This window comes from Lissotriton helveticus, chromosome 7 (assembly GCF_964261635.1).
Source record: "Lissotriton helveticus chromosome 7, aLisHel1.1, whole genome shotgun sequence".
Lineage (NCBI taxonomy): Eukaryota > Metazoa > Chordata > Amphibia > Caudata > Salamandridae > Lissotriton > Lissotriton helveticus.
In genome coordinates this window covers 1,757,735,659-1,757,748,375 of record NC_136068.1, presented here as the reverse complement: position 1 = coordinate 1,757,748,375, position 12,717 = coordinate 1,757,735,659, and the positions used below count along the sequence as shown (strand labels likewise).

Here is a 12,717-nt window from a genome sequence, read left to right as displayed (position 1 = left end):
CGCCAAATCCCTGCCAGGGGCCGCCACGCAAATATGTATCTAAGGATATATATTGGCGTGGCGGCCCCTGGGGTTTGGCGGACCTGTGCAGGTGCACAGCTTGCACATGCCTTAGGCCGGCCCTGGAAGAACTCTTTATATACCTTAACGGAAATGCCATCACTACCACTGGTTTCATATTTTCCCATTGTATTCAAAACGTTTTTGATCTCATGTAATGGGAGAGAGCAATGATTCTTGTGACAATTTAGGGAGATGAACTGATGCTTTCTAAAAAATCCATCTAGGAGTTGGAATGAAATCATAAGCAACCTGTATTTCTACAGTGAATAGAGAATGAACTGAGAAACCATTTGCCACAATACAAGAGATTTTTCTTTGCAGAGATTGATATATTAGAAAGAATTCTAGGATGTAGGTGCTACTAATTGCTCAGAAAAGCATTGATGTTGTCTTGATAGCGCATTGCTAAGATGCCCAACATGTATACAATCTTAAGTCTCTATACAAAGCATCCAGTTCAGGGACCTGAGAAATGCATTGTTAATTGTGACTCTGCTGCAATAGAAGCATGCGATCATCAATAGGGCCATAGTAGTTAATACATTTAAGCTGTTTTGAATAAAGTGTTGCATTATCCAAAGCCATATTCATGAATGAACTACCAGTTACATTCCCATGTAAAAATAAAAATACCCCTATAAGCAGGACCTGCTGCCATAAAAATTGTATGAAAAAAATAAAAAAAGGTCAAACATATTTGGATTGTTGGATAAAGGTGGGTCTCTCCATTTATATTACAAGCTATGATATTAATAACTCCAAACATCCAATACAGATATATCAGCTCTTTCCAAACACCACCTCAAGGAAATGTTTTAAAAAAAACATATTTTTGTTTAGCACCTAGTGACCGCCCTCCCAACGAAGCTCTCTGGAAATCAACCCTTCCTTTGTGTTGCTTCTAAAAGGCAATTTTCCATCATTACCCTTAGATCAAAACCCAACCCATATTGAAGGTGCCACGTAGTAGCACCCTGAGTGCCAAACTTAATAGAAAAAGAGCACCCATTGCCTGTCAGGCACTGGGCTACCTAAAAACATCAAAAATCACCAAAACCTTTACTGAGTATATCAATAAAAACGTAATGAATGCATCAATAAATCAATCCCCCATAAAAGAATCCATCTGTAAATCAGGTACACCCACAGCACCTAATGCTTTTACCCAGAAATCGCTATCAAAGTGTGACATTTAGAATAATTAAATGTAGCAGGGAGAGCACTAAAATCAAACATTTCAATATGTTGAAAAAGACCATCAATGTTTTTCATTTTTAAGATTTCTTTAGAATGTTATGTTAATTTATGCTATAATATGGCCGTATGTAGAGTTCACTATCACCCAGGAGGGTATTCTGGTGCTAAAGTCATAAGCCTCTGGAAACGAACTTCATGTAAAATTTTCAATTTTGATTGTTGAAAGAGATAAGGTTAGGCACCTGCTGCTTTGAATTATTTTAACATCTCCTTAAATTCTTTCCTAGCAATAGTAATGTCGGAATGAAACAGAAACTCGAATTCTTCGGGTGCCCCAACATATTTGTTTAAAATATCCTTGGCCAGAATTTATTCTTTAGTCCAGTAATCAGCAAAGTTCACTAAGATGGTGAGTTAATATTTGACCTGTGGCATTTGTTGACCTGGGACCCTATTAAGAGGTCATCTATTTTTAAATCAAGTTCCTATTGAGTTGAATTACTCTCCTTTCTTTTCTTTTTCCTCTATTACACCCACAAAATGTAGGTTTGTTCAGCAAGAATGGTTTTCCAGCTTCTCGTGTTGTAGAGAGGATCTTTTGGAATTGTAAATTCTTATTATCTCTTATTTCAAGCAAAATTCTCTCTATTGTTTGACTATGCATAGTAAGAGCAGATTGCACCCCAGTATTTTATGGCTAGTAGCCTGCACATTATTAGGAGCCGGTAAATGTGTGCAAGTCATAGCCCAGTATAACGTTTCATGTGCTAACAATGTATCTTCAAATCTTTGCTGTTCAGATCTAATTGCCCCACAGTAGCAGCCGCCTACTTGCAACTTGTTTTGAAATCACTTTAAATTCAAAAACAAAAATTAGATTAGGCAAAAAGTGGGATCAGGCCCAGACTGGGTTGTAGTAGACCGTGGCTTTGACAACTACTTAAGTGCATTAAAGGTCCATTTGAAATCAACACTTCACTGCTGCTCATAGACACCAATAAAGAAGAATGTTTTTCTGCTCAGAGTTATACATTGGTGGCATGAAAGAATTACCTATTATTGGTTTCAGATGACTAAGTGAGTACATTTGAATATAAATTTGCCAATACTTAATACCAGTTTTAAGCTGATGTTTTCTTGACCATTGCTTTCTCCTGAGGGACACAACTCTGTCGAGTAGAACTTTTTTTATGAGTTCAGAAGCATTTTTGGCCTTTAAAGGAGTGGTGCATCATAGGTAGGTCTTCACTAATAAAGCTTAACAAATATGAAAATATCCAGTCTATAGTGTTCCACTACAATGTGAGATGTACGTCACTGGCCAAAATGTGGACACAATGACACTGTAACCTCAGCAAGCACCTCAGAAGTCCGCACCCAAAATGCAAGCCTTAGCGGTAAAATAAAATGCAATGTTGCTGCTACCCACCCCAACTTCTTGCATTAAATTTGCTTCAAGAAGCTTAGGTCCATGTTGATTCTTCAGTAGATCAGTATCTGCTTCATGGCTCATGTTCCAAGAGACTTTGGTTAATGGTATTTGATTACTTAAAAGGATTTTCACTCTTTTAGAAACCTTCACAGCCCCATTTCCACTTGGCATGCTATAATCCATTGGATGCCTTCTTGAGAAATTTCAGGCTCTATCACCAACACAGAGATTTACTAATGAGCAAGATTACTCTAGTCTAAGCAACAGAGTCTATCATGATTGTAGACATTAAAAGTCAGTAGGTCCGATTTCACTGCATCCAGCAGATTATCACCATCATAAGTAGTACCGACCACATCATCACTGGAGTAACAGGTGCTTGCTAGCATTCCTCAAGAAGCACAGGCATATCTTGGCATGTGGCTGCATGTACAGGAAACCATTCATATGTTACTGGAAACAGAGAAAATATACAGTTTCTTGGACCAATAAATTAGGAAACCCCATCAGCTAGCCGACTTTGACCTCTGAATATAAGCTCTCTTCTGGAAGTGGTCTTGGTTTGCTTTCCGGCTTGGCTCTGGAGAAGCGTATGGACGCATATTGAATGTTGTCATTTCTGAAATTCGCATACATATCTTCATCTTTAGAGTCTCTTGCATTGGCACCAGAAGGTGGACTGTTTTCAGTCCTGGGACCCTACAGAGAATACAGAAAAGTGGGGGAAAGAGCAGCAAGTTAATTATGGGGACAAAGATGTATAACTGGAAGCAATAATAAAGCTCTAAAACCAGGAAGTTCTCACGACTCTTCATTTTTTTAAACGTTTTAATAAATCATTAACAGTACATCAAACCTTGTAAATATGTTGTGAAATTAATGTGCACACAATTAGACTGTATGCGTCACAATGTGTTCATTAGACTGCAGTTATGACCATGATTTTGTTTATTTCCCTCTATAAATTCTGCATGAGGCTGCTTTTTATTAATCGACAGATTGGTAACTCACTTGTTACATCATCCTAAAGAGCATCATGTTGGTCTACACTATCTACATTTGAAAACATGCTATCCCTTGTTTCGCACATCAGCTGCTTTCTTCACGCAATTTAGGTTAACAAACTTTTCTAGCAGTATCATTGTTGTACATGTAAGCAATGAAAATAAATCTACAATTTGAAGTGTACATAAATGACATGAATTATTATTAAGCCTTATTACTGCTCTCATTCATTACAAAATGGAGATCTTTGCTGAAGTGGCAATGACAAATCTCTACATGCAAAAAAGTTTCTAGTAGTAACTTTACACTTGTAAATCCATTTCTAACTGACTCAATCCCCTTTAGGGTGTTGAGACAAGCAATTTTGCAACTTAAAGAAAACATGCACTATGAAATGGTGAATGGCACCAAAATGTAAAGTTACTACAAGGTGTAGTAGTAAGTTTACGCACAAGCAAATCTACATGTGCAAATTATCATTTGTGATTAGGTCTCAAGATGTCTGGACCCAATACAGAAGGCATGCTAAAAAATGTCATGTGGGTGAGCATATGCAGCAGGCATGCTCTACTTACTGGAGAGCTAATAGGCTGGCATATTGCCATGCTAGGCAAAGAACCAAGTCAATTAAAACAAGATTGCAACCACTGAGAGGTGTGTGTTTTTGTCTCATCACTTCTGACACAAATGACAGTGTCACCAAGGACACCTAACTCTAGTTCCCCTCCTTGAAAGATTACTCTTGTGCTTAATTCCTGGCCAGAATCCAACACAGACAAACTCTGTGTGGGAAATCAGATTGTCTTGATGTGTTTACTGTAAAGAGGTCCTTCTGGCTCAGTCATGGAAGTCATGGAAGTGTTTTGGGGAACCAACTGAAATTGGTTGAAATAGACTTGTTTCCTCTGGATGGGGCGTTTTCAAATGACCTTTCTGGCCATGCCTTGGTTCAGTTTGATTTAACAATTGCTAACAAACTCGTCAGCTCATCTGGAGGGACTAATCTTTCTCAACAATCCCCTCTGGTCTAAAATTAAGACCATAGGGAAACGTAAACAATTGTTGGTCTTGGTTCTGCCAATTATAAACCCAATAGAGCTGTCCACTACTTTTGAGCAGACAATACCTCAAGATAGCTACAGTACATCCTCTACTATGTCACTGTCAGAGTTTCTTATATAGCGCAACTTATCACCGTAAGGTCTCAAGGCGCTTGCAGAACAAGGAACTGGAAAGAGGATGACAAACAGAGGAAAAAAAGAGATTAAACAACACAGGGGGTCCTACTTGGAAAAAGCCAGGTTTTCAGTGCTTTACGGAATTTCTGGTGCTCCACGATGGAAAGTAGGTAAGTGGGCAATTTATTCCAGAGTGTGGGGGCAAGGTAGGAGAACGAGCGTTGGCCGTACCTGAAGGAACACACGCGGGGTTGTGTCAGCAGAAACTTATTGCCAGACCTTAAGGGTCTTTTCTGAACATACCAAGTACGTTTTTTTTTAAGGTAGCGAGACCCTTTACTGTATAGTGCGTTGTGGGCCAAGCTCAAGATCTTAAATTGGCTCCTTTGCTGGAAGGGAAGCCAGTGCAACTTTTCCAGACACGGCGAAGAAGCAGTCCTAGGTGGCATGTCCAACACTAGTCTGGCGGCAGTATTCTGCAGAATCTGCAGCTTTGCCAGTAAATCCCCGTTCAGGCCATGGTACAGGGCGTTACCATAGTCAAGACGACTAATGATAAGGCCCTGCACCAAAGGTATTCTTGCCTCAATGGGGAGCCACCTAAAGATTTTCCTGAGGCGGCGCATTATTCCGTAGCAGGTGCCCGTCATCTTGGCTACATGATTTTTCATGGACAGAGTGCTGTCAATAATTATTCCCAGGTTGCGGACGGCCGTCTTGGGGGTGGGGCATATCCCCAATTCGGCGGGCCACCATTCCCGGGTCCAGCACTTCTCAGCCTTGCCAAACAGGATGATTTCTGTCTTATCAACGTTTAGTTGGAGCTTGTTATCTCGCATCCAGCTGCTGATCTCAACCATGCAGTTTTTAAAGCGAGTGCAGGTGTCAGTGGAATCTGCACTGCACGTGATCAGCAGCTGGGTGTCATCAGCATATGACACAGTTTTAAAGCCAAATGATTTATTAATTTTAGCCAGAGGAGTCAGGTATAGGTTGAAGAGCAGCGGGCTCAAAATCGACCCTTGGGGCACCCCCACAGTCACGGAGCGACTGCCGGAGACCAGGGAATCGACTTTAACGGTGGTGAGGCGGTCGGTGAGGTAGTCCTCAATCCACCCCAGGGCCCCCCCTCTGACACCTATCTCGCACAGCTGATGTTTCAAAATGCCGTGGGAAATGGTGTCAAAGGCCGCGGAGAGATCCAGGAGGATGAGGATGGCCGAATTGCCCCCATCCACCGCAAGTCTGATGTTATCCACTATCTCAACGACAGCCGTCTCAGTACTGTGGGCGGCCCGAAAACCAGACTGAGAGGGGTCAAGAGCACCACACGCTTCAATATAGGCCGTCAGCCGGTTGTTAATAAGAAGCTCCAACACTTTACCAAAGAAAGGTAACAGCGATATTGGCCGATAATGGGACGGTAGAGTCGGATCATCCGAGGGTTTCTTCAGAATGGGCTTTACTTGGGCGTGCTTCCATTTAGTGGGGACGTGCGCTTGCTCGAGCGAAGCATTGAATATGGCTGTAAGGAGTTCTGCAAGCAGGGGCATTATTTTTGTACAACGGCGGGGAGGGAATGGGTCCATAGGCGATCCTGATTTTATTTTACTAAGGCCTTTCAGGGTTTCATCAACGGTGATGGGGGCAAATTCAGTCAAATGGAAGGCTTGGCTGCAAGCCCCCTCCGGCAAGGACGTTACCGGATTCATATATAACGGGGGTTGATTCGAGTCTGAAATAGGGAAGGCAGAATATATGTTTTTGATTTTATTCTCAAAGAAATTCGCCATTGACTCAACCCATTCTATAGAAGGGCTAAACAAAGAGTTCTCAACGCGAGGGGACGTGAATTCCTTTAATATCTTATATAGCTCCTTACTAGAACTCGCCGCAGTGTTTATTCGCTGCGACAGGTAAGTCTTTTTCGCTATTTTTATATTTTTCATATAGCTGAGATGGAGCCGCTTGTACTTAGCTTTGTCCATTTCCATTCTAGATGTCCGCCAGTGTCGTTCCGCAGCTCTACTAGCCAGTTTTTCGTTTTTTAAACTGGCCGTAAACCATGGAGATGCTGTCGATTTTACTTTAACTGTAGTTTCCGGAATGGCTTGGTCTAAAGCTTGTAGTATAGAGGACTCCAAATTGGTTACCATTTGCTCTAAAGAAGAAAAAGGGCAATCTCCAGGTTTAAAATGGGCTTGGAATACTTGCGGTGTAAGTTTATGCCATGGGCGAATCCGCACTCTGACATTGTTCACGGGGGGAACTAAAATATTATACGAAAAACTAAACTTTAAAAGATAATGGTCCGTCCATATCATGGGGAGAGGATCTTCCATATGAATTTTAGGACAACTGGTAAAGATTAGGTCAAGAGAGTGGCCTGCACGATGAGTGGGGCCCTTGACTCTTTGTGTGAGACCCAAGCTTTCCATTGTGCCAATTAGGAGACCAGTCTCTGGATCTCCAGAGAGTTCTCCATGATAATTGAAATCACCCAGGAGGATGAAATTCTCAGAGGCCAGGGCATGGGCCACTATTGTTTCAAGTATTAGGTTAACAAGGCCTGTTTTGCTGGTCGTCAGTCTATAAATTAAAGCTACACGCCAACTCTCCATTTGGGAAAATTGTAAATTCACTATTCACTACTAGACCATTGTCGTAGCATTTCCCTGTGTTAATAATTTCATGTATAAATTATAGCAGTGAATAATAATTTTTATGTTGGATTCCAATTAAAAAACTGCTGAACTCACATGATTACGGTTGAAACAAGTTTAAAATCATAAATAATGTAATTTAGTTGTGCCACCTATTTAACCCCTTCACCGCAGCGTGAATTTCGCGGAGGCGCAGGGGGCAGGGCTGGGCCTGGCGCCGCGGTGTGTGCTCATGATGGCGGGGAGCCATCCGAACTCCGTCCACTAATTAGTTCGCCCACACAGGCAGCGAATTCATTGCGCACGGGCCCGAACGGCAGTGTTCGGACGGCTCCCGGGAGTCATGAGCACACACCTACCATGACTCATGACGGCCGGGAGCCATCATGAGCACGGAAGCAGTTAAGAAAAGGTCATATTGGATCAAAGGGATGCTGTTCTGATGCTGTTTTGTCATTCACTCCTGTATTCACCTCTTCCATCTCCTGCCCCTGTCACATCCTCTCTTCACAAGCTCTGCAGAGCAAAGACAAACTGATGTAATGAGTTTTTCTGTTGAATTAACTTCCTAGTGCTGCTAACTATAGCAATTATAAATCCCTTCGGTTGTAGTTCCATTACGGGAGCTAGTCTTATTAATTTATGTGAATGATGATTCTGCTATTTCTCTAATTTGTTACACAGCGATTGTGTATATGATCCCCTTGGTGTTTTGGGTAAGACAGCTATTTTGAAGAGCTTCCCTTTCTACATATGAATGCTGCTTTATTACCTTTTGATTTTTTTGCTGCTCACTTGGGACTTATATTTTTTTTAGATTCGGACTACTCTTTACTTTGCTTTAGAGAGTTAATGGCCTTCATTCTGTTCCACTTGCTTTTGAGTTTTTTTTTTTAAAATAAATCCTTTTAACCTTTCTCTGATCTAGAACTCAATTATTGTGTAGTCCCAGTTACTCTGCTAAATGAGTACTTTTTAGTGCAAGACCAACTTGTGGCGGCATTGCCACCACGTAAAGGCATCTCCCAAAGCCCATGCTAATATGGCTGGCAGTGTCTGATAGACACCGCCACCATATAAACCCTTTTCCGCCCCTGCCACAAGGCGACCGGGGTGGAAAAACGGTGGACGGTGTTTCCGCCTGCCGCGGTCCCCCCTGCCATAGTAATATGGCAGGGGGAAGCAGGTGGCGGGCGGACAAGGATGTCGGGCGGATCGCCGACATCCTAATGGGCCCCTTAGTGTGGGCCGTGAGATGCTGTTTTTTCCTGTTCATGAGTACTGTGAAAGGCATGGTGCATTAACAAGACAACTCCATTATCTTAGAAAAAGTCCTACATGCACTAAGAGAAAAATTATCCAATTCCTTGTTCATATTCTCTATTTTCAAACTACTACCTGTTGATCTCCCACATTTACATCTTAATACTAGACCTACATGTGCATAGTTTTCTGTACTCTTGGCAAAGAATTACATGAGGAATAACCTTGGAAATTATGACCAGCATTACTGATTGATCTGACAGTTTTTCAATACTCAAGGTTCCTGATCTTCCCACGTACAATACCAAGCAACACATCCCAGCAGCACCCCCCCAGAATTACTGATGCTCTCGATATTGGTTCTGGGGGGACAGAGTTAGCAAGCCGGCACTTGTAAAGTGGTCCTAAATTTGATAAAAGTAACTCCTGTTACTTACACAGCTTATAAAAAGTGTGATAGGAAAGGGTACATATAAAACAACTTACTATTAAATGAGGTCATGCATAGCCAGCATAACGTTTAAGCAGATTAACAAAGGTATTACAGTAAATGAGTTTGTGAAGTCATTAGCACTAAAGGGGGCTATATTAGATAATGCTATGATGTCATATAGGCTCTTCATGAGGTCACTGCAGTTGTGTGCAGTAGTTTAGAATTTCTTTGAGCCCCAGAAGATTGTTGTGAGGCTTGCTCAGACCAAGGTGAGTGTTGCCTGAGAGCGTGCAGGCCTGGCATCAAGTTCCCGCACACTGGATACAAGCAGAGAGGGTTAAAAGCCTTAAGGGACACTTGTAGATAAATAGGAGTGTTATGAGGTCACACATTCTTTCAGAACTCTGCCCCATCAACCCCTGAATAAAATACAAAATCTAATGGATCAGCGTTAGCCGGTGCCTTAACTTACCAATGTTCTGATAGTTGCTCATTACATAATCACTTGTCTAACTTCAGAGGTCGAAGCACAGTCACTTTAGTGAAAGGCAGAGTGGATTTTTACCCTTAACGCCACTTTGTGAAACAGTTCTATAATTTCCTGCTGGAAGGTGAGTGGTATTTGCATGTGATATGCCTTTCTTTTTTTTTTAGGTCTCGCCTCGACAGTACATGCGTTGCCTCTTCGAGACATGTTGTTTAGTCTTAATGGGCTTCAGTGCGGACCATTATTTAGCACTGATGGGCTTTAAAGCCAATCTCAATTGCATGCTTCCTGCTGGTCTCTCTGCCATCAGCACTACCCTCTTCTTGCATATGACCCATCTCTAGAGCATGGCCCAGGTTATTGTGTCCCTACACTGCTTGTGATTTCTGGAGCATTTTTTTTTGTGAGCCACTCTGCAGAGCATGTTTTGTAGTTGGCTCTACCATCTTCTCTCTCCGATCATCTGTTTGCTTCTTCCCTCTATGTTGCCCCTCCTTCCCATTGCCGAGTTGGCCTCCCACCCAGCGCAATAATTAACCCCCTGCATGCTGGTGACAAACCCCAGCCGTCACGCTCCGCGGTGCTCGTGTGCTGATGACGGCTGGGGTTCGTCACGGCCCCGCCCTGTTCGTTTGTTTACCGCACAGCGGCGAAAACGGGCCAGCAGCGAAGGGGTTAACAATTCAGGTGTCAGATGCTTTCTCCAGTCCTGCTTCATAAACGGCTTTCACTTTTGTTTTTGTTGCTGTTTTTAGATAAGGTGAACTCGACCCCTATGTATTGGAGTGCCTTACACAAGGAGACATTCATTCAAGGAAGCCGGCGAATCTGTAACTGCTGAGACCCCTTTATCCCACCCTTTGTGTTCTTGGGCTGCTGAGGGCTCTGCTGGGCAGTGTCCTGCGTCTTATCTCATCCTTACTGGACTATTTCAAAGCTCTTTAAAAGACCATTTACATGTCTTTGTGAACTGATAACCATTTTCTTCCCTGTATCATACAGTATCCTCAGCTCTGATCCTTGGCCTCAGGATTCCAGATGTTTGTCATTATTAACTTTGCCACTCAGATTCACACACACACCAAAGCACTGCAGGAAACCAGCTGCATGTGTTTCACAGCTCCTTTTAGGAGGAGCAAGTTTCTTTTGTTGTTCATATCTCAAGCCACAGTGTGCTGGGGAACAAAACAACATAGGTACGAGCTGTGTCTGGCAAGGTGTATTAAACTTCAAGTGGGGGGGGGCGAGCTGGTCAACAGCTGTTTCAAACAGACTACACATAACACAAGGTACGGCTTCTGAATGTAAACAGCTGAGAGACGAAATTGAAAATATGTTTATATGGTTTCTGTAAGGAGTTCACCTCTTCTCCTTGTTGGAAGATGTCAGCAGTGCCTGGTAATCTGTATTGGACTTCATGCCCCCAGACCGCCGCTGATCTCTGCTCAAGATGTCAATATGGTGCCACGATAACACTGTTTTTTCGGCTTCCTAACACGTGCTAATACTGAAGTATAAGTCACATTTTCCCAATCATACACATACATACATTTTGATTTCAGTCAATCCTTGTATGCGTAATGTTGGAAATGGCCCTTTTTGCAGGGTTATCCCCTAACTTTTTGCTTCTTCCTCGCTTGTTTCTCCTGAACTGTGGTTGTTGGCAATAGGACTCTGGGTACTTTACCACTGCTGATCAGTGCTAAAGCGCATATGCTCTCTTTGTAAATTGTTATTGTGATTGGTTATCCATGATTGGCATATTTGTATTACCAAGAAGTCCCTAGTAAAGTGCACTGAGTGTGCCAGGGCTGGTGATTTAAATGCTACTAGTGGGCCTGCAGCACTGATTGTGCCACCCACATGAGTAGCCCTAAAATGGTGTCTCAGGCCTGCCACTGCAGTGCCTGTGTGCAGTCTGTGAACTGCCATGCCAACCTGGCCAGTGTCCCCACTGACCCGGCCTAACACTTACCTTTCTGTACACATTGGTCACCCCTATGGAAGGCCCAAGGTACCCCCTTGGGCAGGGTGCAGTGTATGTGAAAGGTAGAGCATGTACTAGTGCAGATGACATGTTCTGGTAGTGAATTACAGCCATTTTTCGTTTTTCACTATTGTAAGGCTATCTTGCCCATAGGCTATCATGGGGAAGGCTGGCTACAGTGGTTACCTGCATATCTTCCCATAGGAGCAAGATAGGACATACAAGTCTGGTATCCCTGAACTCAGAATTTAAAAAAACATCTTTTAGGAAAGGTGGTTTTTTAAATCCTGTGTTTGAGAACAGCACTTTTTAGAAAGTGGCTGTCCTCTTGTCTGACCTTTCTGTGTGCTTTGCCTGTTGGTGAATTGGCTGTCTGGTTTGAGAGTGACAGGAGCTGGGGAGTCCCTAGGAGGGTGGCTGAGTCAGCCCTAGGCTGAATACCTGCATCTGCATCTTGAGTGGTGGGAGGGGATAGCACCGTGACTTGAATAGGACTGTGCTTGCCCCCCACAGTGTTGGCTTCACCCCGTGTGGTACGTCTGATGTCTCTGCCCTGCACTGTGAAATGAGAGAAGGAATCATGTCAACAAAGTGCTCCGGGGCTGTGTTCTCCCTCCACAATGCTGGCTCCACCTCCTACTGGGCGGCTGACGACCCTGCCCCTCTCTCTGAAAGGAAAGGAGAAGCCAGGAAAACAAAGTGCTCAAGGAACACCCTGAACTGGTTCGGACTGGGCTCAGAGCCCTCCTGCACAAAGGGAACAAAGACTGTTAGGAGTATAAGTACAGGACCCCTGACTACAGAACATTAGATCATCCTGGAATCTAGAAGGAACCTCTGCCAAGGAGAAAGCTGAATCTGAAGAAGGAAGACTGTCCTGCTGTTGCTCTGCTGGACTGACCTGCTGTTGCTTTGCTGCCAAGGAGAGGGGAAGGACTTTGCTTTGTGCTGTGTCCCCTTGCTTGAAGGAATCTCCAAGGGCCTGAGAAGAGCTGGCTCCCTGTTTTTG

General features: G+C 43.2%; 1 protein-coding gene across 1 annotated transcript in view; it reads right to left on the bottom strand.

Moving 5' to 3' along the window:
* Window positions 1-1,352: 1,352 nt before the first annotated feature.
* Window positions 1,353-12,717, bottom strand: part of LOC144769682 (myeloid cell surface antigen CD33-like) — a 113,240-nt gene continuing 101,875 nt past the window's right edge. Inside the window, exon 6 of the mRNA XM_078653874.1 lies at window positions 1,353-3,391. Coding sequence (XP_078510000.1) covers window positions 3,203-3,391 — 189 coding nt within the window. The 3' untranslated portion in view covers window positions 1,353-3,202. The remainder of the gene's footprint in view (window positions 3,392-12,717) is intronic.